This window comes from Physeter macrocephalus, chromosome 5, assembly GCF_002837175.3.
Source record: "Physeter macrocephalus isolate SW-GA chromosome 5, ASM283717v5, whole genome shotgun sequence".
Classification (NCBI taxonomy): Eukaryota; Metazoa; Chordata; class Mammalia; order Artiodactyla; family Physeteridae; genus Physeter; species Physeter macrocephalus.
Genome location: NC_041218.1, coordinates 6,153,489 through 6,166,815, shown reverse-complemented (window position 1 = coordinate 6,166,815; position 13,327 = coordinate 6,153,489). Strand labels below are relative to the sequence as shown.

Sequence of the window (13,327 nt, the reverse complement as noted above, 5' to 3'; positions counted from 1 at the left end):
TGAGATCTTCCCGGACCAGGGCTCGAACCCGTGTCCCCTGCATTGGCAGGCGATTTCTTAACCACTGCGCCACCAGGGAAGTCCCTGTGCTTTTGTTAAAGCAGCGAACAATCCAGAATGTCAAAGGCCCCCAAGATGAGAGACAGGGTCACGGTCTGGGCATCACACCCACGTCTGTGTCTGTGTCAGGATCAGGAGAAGATGTGCCCCCAAGGTCCACCACGCTCCCTGTGTTGCTCCTCCAGGCCTGGCTGGAGCCTCGTTTGCAGCTACTTTCCCGAATTAGATCAACCCCTCTTTTTTTTTTTTTAATTTTTTGGCCACGCCGGGTGGCATGTGGGATCTTAGCTCCCTGACCAGGGATCAAACCCACACACGCCCTGCACTGGAAGCTCAGTCTTAACCACTGGACCGCCAGGGAAGTCCCAGACCAGCCCCTCTCTTAATTCCTAGTTGTCTTGTGCTCACATCTGGTCACCTCGGTCATTTTCTTAATCAAGACAAGCTCCTTGAGGGCAGGCCAGCCACCCCCAGCCCCACCTGTCCCACTCAGCATATAGCTGAGTCCCGGATGACTCACCAGTTAAGCTGATAGAATCCTTTGTCCTCTCCCCAGATCTTCCAGGAACATCCCCTCCACGGCTGTTCGGTCTCCAACAGCTCCGAGGCAGACAGTAGCGAGAACACCACGTGGGCTGGGGCAGGAGCGGGAGCCACGCTGGGGCCGAGGAATGAGAGCTCAGCGGGGCCGTCCAGGCAGGGGAGGCCCCGGGGCCAGCCCAACACCGCCCTGTTGTCGCTGGTGCTCATGGCTGGCACCTTCTTCATCGCCTTCTTCCTGCGCAAGTTCAAGAACAGCCGGTTCTTCCCTGGCCGGGTGTGTGGGCTGGCAGGCCCGAGGGAGGCGAGATCTGGGGGCAGGAAGGGGGGCGACTCCGGGTCGGGGCTGGAGCGAGGGGTGGGGCCTCTGAGCATGGTGCTCGCCCACAGGTGCGGCGAGTGATCGGGGACTTTGGGGTACCCATCGCCATCCTCATCATGGTGCTTGTGGATTACAGTATCGAGGACACCTATACCCAGGTACGGCGGAGCGCACGCAGCAGCGAGGCGGTGCTGGACTCTGGATGTTCCCCTCCGGGCCCCAAGTCCAGAGCTGCCTCTAAACTGGGCAGACACCAGGCCTTTCCCACAGCGCGCCTTCAGCATCCACCCTGCCCAGCGCAGCTCAGGGCACTCCCTCCGAGGTTCACCCGCCCCCGGCCCCACCCTGTGCCCCGCAGAAGCTGAGCGTGCCCAGCGGATTCTCGGTGACAGCCCCAGGGAAGCGGGGCTGGGTCATCAACCCCCTGGGGGAGCGCAGCTCCTTCCCCGTGTGGATGATGGTCGCCAGCCTGCTGCCCGCCATCTTGGTCTTCATCCTTATCTTCATGGAGACACAGATCACCACGTGAGTGGTCCTGGCGGAGGCGGGGTGCTGTGCAGACGGGGCCCGCCTGCTGCGTGGAGGGGCTGGAGCCCCCGGCAGGCTGGCTGCTGGAGTTTACTCTGTAGGCAGCAGAAAATCCCACTGACGTTTGCTCGGCTGGGCACAGTACGGGCTGGCAGCTGTCCAGGAGGGGGGGGAGGGCCAGGTAGGACTCAGTTCCACGATGGAACCCTCGCCCTGACGGAGGAGGCAGGGACCATCAGGTTCCCAAAACAGACGGAGGGGACTGACGGGGCGCTCTGGAAAGACACAGTTGTCTGCCAGGCTGGGCCCGGGCCTCCGTGCATGCCTGTCTCCACTCAGGCTGATCATCTCCAAGAAGGAGCGCATGCTGCAGAAGGGCTCCGGCTTCCACCTGGACCTGCTGCTCATCGTGGCCATGGGCGGCATCTGTGCCCTCTTTGGCTTGCCCTGGTTGGCTGCTGCCACCGTCCGCTCCGTCACGCATGCCAACGCGCTTACTGTCATGAGCAAGGCTGTGGCGCCCGGGGACAAGCCCAAGATCCAGGAGGTCAAGGAGCAGCGGGTGACGGGGCTGCTGGTCGCCCTGCTTGTGGGTACGTTCACCTTTCGTGCCCAGCCTTCCCGGAGGGGTCTTGGGGCCACGGAGTGGAGAGCCCGGGGGCCAGCTGTTCCTTCTCCTCCCCTCCCAGGCCTCTCCCTGGTCATCGGGGATCTGCTCCGGCAGATCCCCCTGGCTGTGCTCTTCGGGATCTTCCTGTACATGGGAGTCACCTCCCTTAACGGGATCCAGTTCTACGAGCGGCTGCACCTGCTGCTCATGCCACCCAAACACCACCCAGACGTCACCTATGTCAAGAAGGTGAGACCCGGCTCGGCGGGGCCCCATGCCTCCGCCCCCTCCTGGTCTGTGGGGGTCACCCCGCAGCCCCCCGTCTGCCCACTCTGGCCAGCTACCATTTAGCCTGGGCAGACCCGTCTCCGGTAGGCACCCAAGAAGGCGCTTCCGTCCCACCCCTGCGGAGGGGAGAGGGGTCATCGGCCTCTGGACGTGGCAGGCCTATGGCCCTCCGGGGACCGGGGCGCTCGGAGGCTGGGGAGAAGCCTGGGCTCACCTGTCTTGCCCCACCCCCCCCCCGCCCCCAGGTTCGGACGCTCCGTATGCACCTGTTCACAGCCCTGCAGCTGCTCTGCCTGGCCGTGCTCTGGGCCGTCATGTCCACGGCTGCCTCCCTGGCCTTCCCCTTCATCCTCATCCTCACCGTGCCGCTCCGCATGCTGGTGCTCAGCCGCGTCTTCACCGAGCGAGAGATGAAATGCGTAAGGCTTTGGCGCTCCCCCCGGCCCCCTCCTCGGTCTTGCCGAGGTCGCGCTCGGCACCGACCTTCCCGACTCTGTCCCCACCGCAGCTGGACGCTAACGAGGCAGAGCCGGTATTTGATGAGCGGGAGGGTGTGGACGAGTACAACGAGATGCCCATGCCTGTGTAGCCGCTGCCGGGACGGACAGCCGAGGGACAGGTGGACAGAGGGACCGGGCTGGGGGTGCTCTCCCCGCCCTCCTCCCTCCTCGTTTTTATTTAAGTGAATAATTTAAAGTCCCCTTACCAGCCCCCCCGCAATAAAGTGCTTCGGCCCCCACCTATCCCCGGCCGTGTGTGTGTGTGTGTGTGTGTGTCTGTGTGTGTGTCTGTGTCAGCCAGGTGTGAATGGAAGAGAGGTGGCGGAATCCAGCCCACTGTCCCAGGAACGAGATGTGCAATGGGGAAGGAAAGGGACTTTAATGACAGAGCAGAGAGAGCCAAAGTGCAAACTGTCCACCCCCCAACGCGGGGGGCCGTCCTGAACCCGTGTGCACACCCTCACCCCCCTTCAGGCCCCCAGCGGAGGCCCAGGGCCTGGAGCTTCTGCCTCAGGTAGCTCTTGAGCTGGGGCAGGCCTCTCTGTGACTCCAGTTCCTCGAAGGGTAGCTGCAGGGGGAGAGGGTAGCAGGTTACCCCAGGGCCTGGCCGGCGGGGGAGGAGTACTAGCTGAGTGTGTGGGCGTGGGGAGGGCTCTCACCGGCAGGAGCTGGTAGCCCATCAGGCCCAGATGCCGCTCCCGCAGGGCCCGTGAGCCCAGCAGCACTCGGCCATCCCGGCAGAAATGCCAGCGTTCCCGCAGCATCAGTACCACCCTGGAGGAGAAGCAAGTGACTGGCTCAGAGTTTCTGTCTATGAAGGCAGGCGAGGCTCTCCCACCCTCTTCCCTTACCTTTGGGCAGGGTCGCGGGTTGTGTAGGGACAGGACCGGGGAGGGTACGGTAGGAAGGGGTCCTGGGTTCTCACGGGGAGCACAGCACCAGAGCTGCTGACACAGAGCAGGAAGTCTGCAGGGCATGGAGAGAAAGAGCCGCTGGCCTTCAGCGGAGGCTCCATGTCCTGGCCAGCCTGGCGAGCCGCTGGCCCACCCGGAGCTCACCTGTGCAGTAGCCTGGAGGCACGGTCAGGTCCTGCCGATACTTCTCCTCCCCCAGCAGCTGGCGCAGCCCCTCGGCTACTATATCCTTGTGACTGAGGGGGAGAACGCCGGGATCAGGAAGGCCCCCAAGACACTCGTTCTAGCTCCCTCCTGCCTGGTTCCACGCCCCCGGGAAAGGCCTTTGCTGCTCCGCTCTTCCTGACTGCCTAGGGCGCAGCAGCACGCACAGTACACGGTCCCCCGGGTTTGCCTACCCCGTGCTTCTCGCGGGCCGCTCCCCTCCCCTCCCCAAAGCTGCCCCATCCACCTGTACTTGCAACGGGCACGGTCGGTGATGAGTGGCTGGGGGAAGATGGGCACTTGTTGCCTTCGGGGAAGGCGGGGACCCCGATATCCTGGGAGCTCCAGCTCCACGGCTGTGTCTAGCAGGGAGAGGTAGCGCCGCACAATCAGGGCGTGAGGGGTGCCTGCAGCAAAGCAGGACGAGGCTTACTGGGTTGCAGACCCCCACCCTGCTTCCCCTGCCCACTGGCTCCCCGGGACCCAGCCAGCCCTCCGGTCTGCGCACCACTGATGTGGCTGATGAAACCTGGGGAAAAAACAAAGTGCAGGGCTCGGAAGGGCAGGCACCGCAGCTGGCACAGTGACATCAAGATGTTGACAGTTGCCAGGGGGGCCACCCCTGCTTCCCGAGCCAGGATCCTCTCAAGGCAGGGCATAAACTGCTGTTCCAGGGGCAGGTAGTTCAGTCGCCCAAAGGGCAGGACCAACTTCTGTACCACCTGTGGAGCAAGGGCAGCCCATCACCCGGCGTGAAATGGTTCTCCGATGTTCTTTACAAGCTGAACCTCAGGGAGGCTTGGCCTGCAAGCTCATAGCATCACCATAAAGGCAGAACAGTGCCTCTGCATACACACCAGAAGCTCAACAGCCTAAGCGCTGCTTGAGCTCCACGTGATTAGCCTTCAAACAAGCAGAGGAGACGTGGCTGTGGGTTCTCTCCCTGAAGACTTAGCAGAGTGGGATCACCCAAGCTAAGACAGGGGCTAAGAGTGTCTGGAGAAGTGCAGACAACCAGGCGTACATGCTGGGGGGCTGGACAAGCCCGCGAGGGTGTGAGCAAAGGTGGAACCCCACGGGAAGGAGCAGAGAGCCTAAGTGGGTTGTCTGCTGCAGACAGAAGCAGCCAGTCAAGCTGGATGGGGGTTAGGCCTGCCAGCGTGTCTGAGGATGGGATGAGTAGGAGAGGAGCATGGGAAGGTGGGAGGTAATCCCACCTTGCTGTTGAGCTGGGCTTCCTGGGCCACCAGGAAGTGGGCAATGGCTTCCAGAAGCTGGGGCTCCCGCAACCGGTGGCGGGCCAAGTGCTGGGCCAGGAGCACCATCACGTGGGGCGTCAGTTCCTCTGGCATGGCCTCTGCGAAGAACAGCTCATCACGCCGGACCCTCGGGCCAGACCTCAACTAGATTTCCACCAGACACCACCTGCCTCTGCCTCAGCTCCCCTCCTCCCATGAACCTTAACCCCCTCCAGCACCTGCCAGGCTGCGGATGAGGTGATGCTGTGGATGCCGCTGGAAACGGGGGCAGCTCAGAGCAGCTTCCAACCTTAGCCCACCACGAAGGACAGGCTGCAGAGGGGGAGGCGGCTTCGGAGGGAGGCGGAGCCTTTGCTCCTGCTCCAGGGCACACACCAGGGGCCCATCTGACGGGAAGCCTGAGGAGGAGAGGGTCAGAGGAGGCAGTCCTAGCAACAGGGAGTTGCTCTGTGCTGCTCCAGTCCCGGGGTTTAGTTAATGAATTCCCAATCCTTCTCATCTCTTGTTTTCTGGGCTGGAAGGTTTGCTACAGAGCACGTGGAAACACTAGAGAAATGTGAGATACCGCGTGAACTAAGGTACCAGAACAGCCTGTGGGGAAGGCCTTATACAAAGAAGGCAAGTGAGTTCTCATCTCTTGCCAGTGGGACCAAATTGCAGGGGCTTCCTAGAGCGCTGTATTAGAAGGGACCTGGGGTGGCACCCCAGCTAAGCTGCAACACCTGCTGCTTGACTCGTGATGTCTGCCGTGAATACAGGGGAGCAGCAGCAAGTGTGGCAGCGTATGTGCCGTTCCCGGCAAGCCCGAGAGGTGGGTTCTGTCAGCGATCTCGGGTCCTCCGCTGTTTCTCTATTCTTCCGTTAACGCCCCCCTCCCCACCCCCAGACGTCGTCCTCACCAAGTAAGACTGCAAGGTGCAGACACACGTGGATGGTGTGAATGTCAAAGGAGGGGCAGTTTCGGATGATGAGCTGACTCAAGTCCTGAAGTGTGGCCTGCTCCACAGGAGGGGGTCGTGGCTGAGACCCCAAGAGCTGGCCCAGGCGACGAAGTGCCACAGGGTAGTGGTGGGCGCGCACCTTGGTGGGGTTCTGGCCCAGCCAGCGCAGCAGCTCCCCAGGGCTCCTCGCCTGTTCCAGAAGCCGCTGCAACCCCTGCACAGGGCCTGCATGGGGGGCTCCTCCAGGAGGCCGGTCTCCCCATTTGCTGGGCCCCAGACAGTAGGGCTGTACTGGTGGGAGCAGCAGCAGGCCAGACAGCCGGGCACTGGAGGCCTGGGCAGAGAGCAGGACTCGAAGCATGGAGTTGGGTGATGGAGACCCTGAGGGGTGGCCCAGAAAAGGGGGTGAGGTATTCTCCAGTGGTGAGGAAGACCAGCTATCTACTCCTCACCTCGCTCCCCATCCGGTGGAGCCTGGGGTCAGAGCAACCCTGACTCATGTTCACCCTTCTTTGTGACTGCCCTGCTCCTCTTCCCAACCCGCCCCTCTCTGCCTTCTTCCATCCTTCGAAACAGCAATCGTAATCCTTCAGTGTGCTCAGCGTAGGGATATTTACAAAGCAATTCCACATGCATTACCCCCTCTCCTCCTCCTTACAGGCCCACGAGGAGGGAGGCAGGGCTGGCATTACCTCGATTTCACAGGTGGAGAAACCAAGGCCCAGAGAGGCGAGGGGGTTACGTTAAGCCCGAGGTCACGAATCTGGTTAGTGGTCGCGCCCAGCCTGGAGCCCAGCTCGCCGCGACGATACGCCCTCCCGACCACCTCCCCCTCCCGCAGGAGGCGGCGGCAGCACGGAGGGTGGAGCGCGGGCTCCGCAGCCGGACGGTCCTGGGTTCCATGCTGGGTGCTCCCACTTACCAGCTGCGTGACCTTGGACAAGTGGCTTCGTCTCTCTGCCCAAGCCTCCTCGCCCGTGAAACGAGAACGCAGGGCCCACCTTGGAGGGCGCCCGTGGAGCCCGAGGGCGCAGCTTTGCCATGGCGCGGAGTCGGCGGTGTCAGGGCCCCCCCCCCACGCCCACCCGGCCCGGGGATGCCAGGAGACCGTGGGCACGGTCGCCAACACCGACTCCCGCCGCCCTCCCGCGGCCCGCCCCGCAGGCACCACCCCTACATGGCTCCCCAGGCCCCGCGCAGGTCGCTCCCTCAGTCGGTCTCGAGGCCCGGGGGCCGAGCTCCCCCCGCGGCCTCCTCATCGGGGGGCCGAGTCCGCCATCTTCCCAGCAGCCCCCGGATCGCCGCCCGGACGCCAAGCGCGGCGGCACAGTCCTCGGCCAGCAAAGACGTGGCTCCCGTCAGTCCTCGCGCGCCAGGTCGCCGCGCGCCCCGCCCCCTGCTTCCGGGAAGCTGCGCGCGCGGCGATGGGGCGGGGCCGGGGCGGGGCCTGGGCGGGGCCAAAGGGCTAGTCGCTGAGGCTGGGATGAAAAGGTGACGGGGAGTCAAGAGGCCGGGCTGGGCAGGTTGGGCAGAGCGAAGCGCCCGGTCGGCGCCCTTCATGCCTTTTCTCCCAGTGGGCAAGAGCTCCCCGGCCCCCGGGCCCGCACACGCAGACACACACCAAGGGTGAAAACTTCACAGTTATTTAATCTGCACGTGTTCCAGAGAACCCCCTGCACCCCTCCCAGCTCCCCTTCTCCAGCCCCTCACAGTCTTTGAGTCCCTAAATCAGCCCAAGGAGCTGTCAGGGACTAGAGGTGGCTGGATTCTCAGGCAGAACACTAAGAAGGGCCCAGGGGCGTGGCCCGGCTCTGCCCAGGGCCAAGGCAGCGACAGCAGCTGTCTGACCCGGAGGAGCCGACTGTTAGTGGGTGCGGAGGGCCAGCTGCCCCGGGGGGCGGCCCAGAGCCGCCGTGGAGGTCACAGGGAGGGGCCTCCGCTGGCCCCTGGAGTGCTCTGCGGCGCAGGGCTGGGCTCCAGGGTAGCGGGAAGAGGCAGGTCGGAGAGGCAGGCCTGGGCAGACAGCACCTCCCACCGTGTAGTGGGGAGCAAGGTCCGGAGGGGCCAGCCACACTGCCAAGAGCTCGTGGAGGCACTACGGGCGGTACATGGCAAAGGCCAGGAGACTGAGGAGCAGGGTGAAGCCGGCCAGACCCAGAGTGGCGGTGAGGGGAAAGAAGGGCCGGTACTGGATCTGGCAGTACCAGAGCAGCAGCGGCAGCAGAAGCAGCAGGGGCGGCAGCAGGCTGCCTACTTCCAGCCCGGAGGGGCCTGGCTCTGAGCCCGGTGGGCACGGTGGGTGTGAGGGACCCACCCGGGTGGACACGTGGCAGTGGAGAACACAGCTGGGAGGGAGGTGAAGGCTGCCCAGGGTCTGGGTGTCGTCTCCTAACAGTTGCCCTTGGTAGATGAGTCGCACGTGCTGTTCCCGGCCAGGAAACTGGGTCCTGAGGAGAGAGGGACCTGGGTAATAGAGCAGGTCTCAGGCAATCCTGGCCCCTTGCCCGGAATAACTCTCCCACCCTCACCTCTGTCCTCCACCTACCACCCAAGTCAGGGCCTCCAAGGGGGCCCCTCCTGCTTCAGGGGAACAATACGGTGTGTGATTTGGGGGCCTCAGTTCCCTCATCTATAAACGGAGGAGTAAGTCTCAGATACTGGTAATCCTCAGTGGCCCTTCTAGGTCTGTGATCGTGCCCACCCCACTCTTTAGCACTTTATTCCTGTCCTCTCTTCCCGGCTTACCTTTTCAGGGAGCCAATGGTGTCATGGGGCCAGGCCCTGGCCACCTGCTCTGAATCGTTGAGGAATTTCAGCCGAAGTACTAGGGGCTCCTGGGGGGAGTCCGGAGGTGGCGGTGTTGCTGGGAGCCCCACGCCAGGTTCTGGCTGTGCAGCCTGACCTCTGTGTCTCAGGCTGGGGGTCTCAGCTCCTGGGGCCTCCCCTCCGATGCTGTCGGTGACCGCCATGGCTTCGCTGGGCTGTGTCGGTGTTGGGGTCCCTGACGGCTGGGGCAGTGGGTCAGCGCCCTCGGCAGTGTGTGTTGAGACCCAGGCGAGAGCCAGCACCAGAAGGCAGGCAAGCACCGCGAAAAGGATGGTCACCTCATCGCCCACCCCTTCGATCAGGGCCATGGCACCTGCCTTGCCCGCAGCACTACGGAGCTGGAGAGGCACAAAGAACCCATGAGGGGCTGGCTCACCCGCCAAGAGCCCTCTGCACTTCGGGGGGGCTCCTGACCCCACCCCACCACAACTCTCCCAGTCCTCAGACCTCTGCCGCATACCCGAGCCCCACCGTGGGACATGGACCGCTCTGACACCCAGTTACCCCAAACTTGCCCCACGTACCCCTTCCCATCACCAAATCCCAAGTCCTAATTTTTTGTAACCTGAGATCAGGTCTTCAACCGGCTGCCCAATTCACCCAAACCCTATTCCGAGGTCAGGGCCTTGACCTTCTAAGCGACACTCCCCTAAATTCAACCTCCACCAAACTTCACCCCAAAGCTTACCTATTCTTTCCGTCTAGGTCATCCCAAAGTTGATCTACTCCTTCGTCTATTTCACCCAAAGCTTATCTACTCTTTCATCGCTAAAGTTTCTCCAAGGGGGAAGAAAAAGGTCTCTCTCTCCACACACACACACACACACACTCACACTCACACTCACACAGACACACACCGCCCGGTTACCATTTACCCAAACCCCGACCCGCGGCACGGGACCGCTTCCCAAGGCTTCCCCACGCCCAAAGTCAAACTGCGCCCTTTGGCAAACTGGAACCTCCGAGGGTTGCCACCCCCCACCCAACTCGGCCCCTCCTGGTGCACTCAAACCCCACCCCGAGGCGGCCCGACCCCGCGCCTCCTCTGAAAGCCTCTCCAAACTCAGCCTGCTGCAGGACCCCAGATCGCGGCCGGGAATCCAAGACTTCGCCCTCCCCACCCTGATCCTCTATCACCCCTCCCATCTTCCCGCCCCCCACACCCAACCCCCGAGTGGCGGGAGGGCGAGGGCGATCCCGAGGCGGGGCGAGCGGGGGCCAGCTGAGGTGGCGGCGGGGTGGGTACGGTCAAGGCGCAGGGACTCACCGCCTGGCTCCGCCAGCTCCATAGCGGACCCTCGGGCACTTCCGGGCGGGAGGTGGCGAGGTCGCAGACACCTGAAGGCTTCCCCGCTGCCGCTGCGCCGCCGCCGCAGCCCGGAGCATTGTGGGTCTTGTAGTCCGGCGCGGTGAGCAATCCCCGCCCTCTGCCCTGCGGACACACGTGCGCGGCTGCCTGGTCTCTGTGCCCGCAAATCGCTGAGGGGCTGGTGGGGGCGTGTTTGGGGGTTGTTCCAGGACGCAGAGGTTTGGGCGGCAACAGCGTCCTCCCCCTCCCCCTCGGGCAGCCAGGTCATGTATCACTTCAGAAACTAACGTCAGCTGGAGCGTGTCAGAGCACCGGTGTTTCGAGATGCAGCCCTTGGGGAGCTCAGGTGGACCCTACCCTGGCCTACTCTTAAGTCAGAGTGGACGCCGGAAGGCATCCTGGACCCTCCAAATTGACTCTTCAGCCCAGAGCCCAGTATCCATGGGCTGCCCCACCAGCCTGGCTGAGGATATCCATCTTCAGGGCTGGCCACCGCGGCTTTGGCTGCTTTATTTACCTGGTCCCCTTCTCCACTTTGACCCTGTAAGACTGTGCAAGAAGCATGGACTTTGGAACCTGGCACAAATGCTGATCCCTTATCCCGTGCTTATCAACTATATGACCTTGTGTGCGTTATTGAATCTCTTTGAACCTAAATTTCTTCTTTCCTAAAACATACCTCATAAGACAACTGTACGGAAAAAATTAGGTGTTTTATTAAACAAGTGTGAAAACTATGTAGGGGATCTGTCAAACAGTAGATATTTGTTCACTTGGTATTAGAACACTTCCTCCACCCAAATCTGGGCTCAGAATAATTTCTGAGTCCTTAGAGTATTGCTGTACAGGGGATGTTGAGCCTCGGCCTGGCCCGGGCCAGTTAATTTCCGTGGGTTTTCCCTCCTTCCTCTGGGCTCCTATAGCCACAGAGAGGCACAGATATCTTACATCCTAGATTGTTTAGACCAGTCTTGATTAAAAGTAATGCACCCGGGGCCTCCCTGGTGGCGCAGTGGTTAAGAATCTGCCTGCCAATGCAGGGGACAAGGGTTTGAGCCCTGGTCTGGGAAGATCCCACATGCCATGGAGCAACCGGGCCCATGAGCCACAACTACTGAGCCTGCGCGTCTGGAGCCTGTGCTCCGCAACAAGAGAGGACCGTGCACCACGATGAAGAGTGGCCCCCACTCGCCGCAGCTAGAGAAAGCCCTCGCGCAGAAACGAAGACCCAACACGGCCATAAATAAATAAATAAATAAATAAATAAAAATAAAATAAAAGTAATGCACCCTAGTGTTCTGATAGCAAAAGCTTACTTGTGGGAGCAAGCACTCCAAATGTTGCCTTGGGACAGTCAGTTTAGATTTATAATATAAAGAACTAACATTTCTAGTTCCTTCCTTCCCATTTATTCATTTATTCTAGAAATATTTTTTAAATGTATACTATGTGCTGGGCACTGGGTGAGATGCTGAGAGTACAGTGAATCAGACTCTATCTCTGCCCTCATGTGGCTCATATACTAATAAAGGAGACAAGTAGCCCACCAGTGCTAAAACAGGTATGTGCTGGCTGCCGGGTCAACATTTTTGAGGGACTCTTTACCCTCAACAGCTCTACTGGGAGGTACCTGGTGCAACTTCTTGCTGTCAATTTTAATTAAGCTTCTAAAAGATATGTTAGATATTGCTCTTAGACTCACAGAACATAGGGTAGGTGATTTGTTCAACCACTATATTTTGCAGATGAAGCCCAGAGAGGGTGCAAGACATTCTTAAGGTCAAGCAGGTGGGTAGAACCCACATCCCTCAGGAGCTTGGGAGGCCCCCGGTGTTGATTAGCTCGCACCAGCTTCTTTGGAAGGTACAAGAAACTTAGGAATGGTGACTGGGTTGGTACTGGGGTAGAGTTGTGTAGGTAGCTGAATGGTGGGCAACTTTTTGCTGGGAAAAGACCCAGCTTGGCCTGGGAAGTGGAAGGATATGTAAAAAGGATGACTGCACCAGAGGACATCGGGGTGTAGCCCTGGCAGGCTGATTGGCTGGGACCAGTGCTGCAAATTCCCCCTATTATGGGGTTCAGGAAAGTTGGGGGGAGTGGCTAGCAGAACTGCATACAGCTTTCGCAATGGGGATGCAGAGGAACTAGGACTTTGAGGGACCACCCCCTGGCCCCAGGAGTGGACAGGAACACAGTATAGACAAGGAAGAGAGGACAAAGAAAATGGAGACAGTCATGTGGACTCTGGTGCGTGTCTTGAATGGGGTGAGTGGGAAAGAAGGCATAATATTTGATTCCTTTCTCTTCTTCCTTCCCCCTTTCAGTGGGGTCCAGCTGCGTTCACTTGTCCTCTCCCAGTCCGGAAGTGGGTGTCTTTTAGGAGAGGCTGGAAGATAAGAGAGGGGACGTTGTTGTTTAAAGTGTCATTTCCAAGGGCCCAGCAGATGAAGCTCTCCTCAGGAAGAACCGGAAATAGAAGCCGGGAATCCAGATTTCCAGCCTATGTGCTGCAGCCGGCAATGAAGAGTCCAGGCAGGGCCTGAGAGAGAACCCTGGGTCGGCGTGGTCTCTAGGGTTGACCTCAGGGCCCTGGGACAGGGGAGCCTGTGCCGCACTGAAGGCAGGGCGATGTAAGGGAGGCGCAACTGGGCCTGGCCTGGCGACCCTCCTCGGCCAATCAGCCGCGTTCATCAGTACCCTCGGGCGCAGGGCACTGTGCGGGCACTGCCCAGAGATCGGACACCCCCCCGCCAGACCAGCGCAGGGAGGCGAAAGCAACAGCCGGGGCCGGGAGGGGGGCAGGGCAGCTGTCCTCTCGAAGCGAGTGGCCCTCGCGGCGGGTGTAGGTGGGGCCTGGAGAGGAGGCGGAAGGGCCGAAGCTGGGTGGGAGGGGCCCGGCCGCTGGGGCTGGAGCGCGCGGCTCGGGGGTGGAGGCTGCAGAGCCAGCGAGCGAGCGAGGGGCGGGGGCGCTGGGGCCCGCGCGCAGGAGGGGCGGGGGCGGGGGCGGCGGGGAGGGGGGCTCGGGC

At 61.4% G+C, this 13,327-nt stretch overlaps 3 protein-coding genes across 10 annotated transcripts in view; 1 reads left to right on the top strand and 2 right to left on the bottom strand.

Annotated features, from left to right (window-relative positions):
* SLC4A2 (solute carrier family 4 member 2) overlaps nt 1–3,117 on the top strand; it is a 17,254-nt gene extending 14,137 nt beyond the window's left edge. For 4 of the 5 annotated variants that reach the window (XM_028489577.2, XM_024129661.3, XM_028489579.2 and 1 more), the window contains 7 exons: nt 617–877; nt 991–1,080; nt 1,281–1,447; nt 1,790–2,043; nt 2,140–2,309; nt 2,594–2,767; nt 2,857–3,117. In XM_028489577.2, the coding sequence (XP_028345378.1) occupies nt 617–877; nt 991–1,080; nt 1,281–1,447; nt 1,790–2,043; nt 2,140–2,309; nt 2,594–2,767; nt 2,857–2,937 (1,197 nt within the window). In that variant the 3' untranslated portion in view covers nt 2,938–3,117. Of the gene's footprint in view, nt 1–616; nt 878–990; nt 1,081–1,280; nt 1,448–1,789; nt 2,044–2,139; nt 2,310–2,593; nt 2,768–2,856 lie in introns of those variants that run through there. The other variant, XR_003679684.2, reaches the window with a different exon arrangement.
* A 91-nt stretch (nt 3,118–3,208) lies between these two features.
* FASTK (Fas activated serine/threonine kinase) lies at nt 3,209–7,530 on the bottom strand. Of its 3 annotated transcripts, none has more exons than XM_024132027.3 (10): nt 7,344–7,530; nt 6,125–6,547; nt 5,444–5,623; nt 5,184–5,323; nt 4,475–4,688; nt 4,214–4,373; nt 3,907–3,998; nt 3,700–3,814; nt 3,508–3,622; nt 3,209–3,416 (listed from the first exon to the last, which is right to left on the bottom strand). In XM_024132027.3, the coding sequence occupies exons 1-10, from the start codon at nt 7,423–7,425 to the stop codon at nt 3,309–3,311; spliced, it is 1,629 nt and encodes a 542-aa protein (XP_023987795.1). In that variant the 5' UTR covers nt 7,426–7,530; the 3' UTR covers nt 3,209–3,308. The 3 variants fall into 3 exon arrangements, with proteins under 3 accessions (XP_023987795.1, XP_028345382.1, XP_007126724.2); XM_028489581.2 differs by lacking the exon at nt 7,344–7,530 and adding an exon at nt 7,089–7,289 and having other exon boundaries at nt 4,220–4,373; XM_007126662.4 differs by lacking the exon at nt 7,344–7,530 and adding an exon at nt 7,089–7,288.
* A 263-nt stretch (nt 7,531–7,793) lies between these two features.
* TMUB1 (transmembrane and ubiquitin like domain containing 1) lies at nt 7,794–10,368 on the bottom strand. 2 transcript variants are annotated; one of them, XM_007126663.4, is made up of 3 exons: nt 10,260–10,368; nt 8,912–9,330; nt 7,794–8,613 (listed from the first exon to the last, which is right to left on the bottom strand). In XM_007126663.4, the coding sequence occupies exons 2-3, from the start codon at nt 9,298–9,300 to the stop codon at nt 8,262–8,264; spliced, it is 741 nt and encodes a 246-aa protein (XP_007126725.1). In that variant the 5' UTR covers nt 9,301–9,330; nt 10,260–10,368; the 3' UTR covers nt 7,794–8,261. The 2 variants fall into 2 exon arrangements, with proteins under 2 accessions (XP_007126725.1, XP_007126726.1); XM_007126664.4 differs by lacking the exon at nt 10,260–10,368 and adding an exon at nt 9,681–9,766.
* Nucleotides 10,369–13,327: the final 2,959 nt, after the last annotated feature.

Coding starts and splice junctions, on each gene's coding strand:
- FASTK (XM_007126662.4), bottom strand. CDS start 7,209: ATGGCAAAGCTGCGCCCTCGGGCTCCACGGGCGCCCTCCAAGGTGGGC. Junction 4,689..5,183: donor AAGCCCAGCTCAACAGCAAG/GTGGGATTACCT, acceptor CTTGCTCCACAG/GTGGTACAGAAGTTGGTCCT. Junction 4,374..4,474: donor TTTCATCAGCCACATCAGTG/GTGCGCAGACCG, acceptor GCTTTGCTGCAG/GCACCCCTCACGCCCTGATT.
- TMUB1 (XM_007126663.4), bottom strand. CDS start 9,300: ATGGCCCTGATCGAAGGGGTGGGCGATGAGGTGACCATCCTTTTCGCG. Junction 8,614..8,911: donor ACCATTGGCTCCCTGAAAAG/GTAAGCCGGGAA, acceptor CTCTCTCCTCAG/GACCCAGTTTCCTGGCCGGG.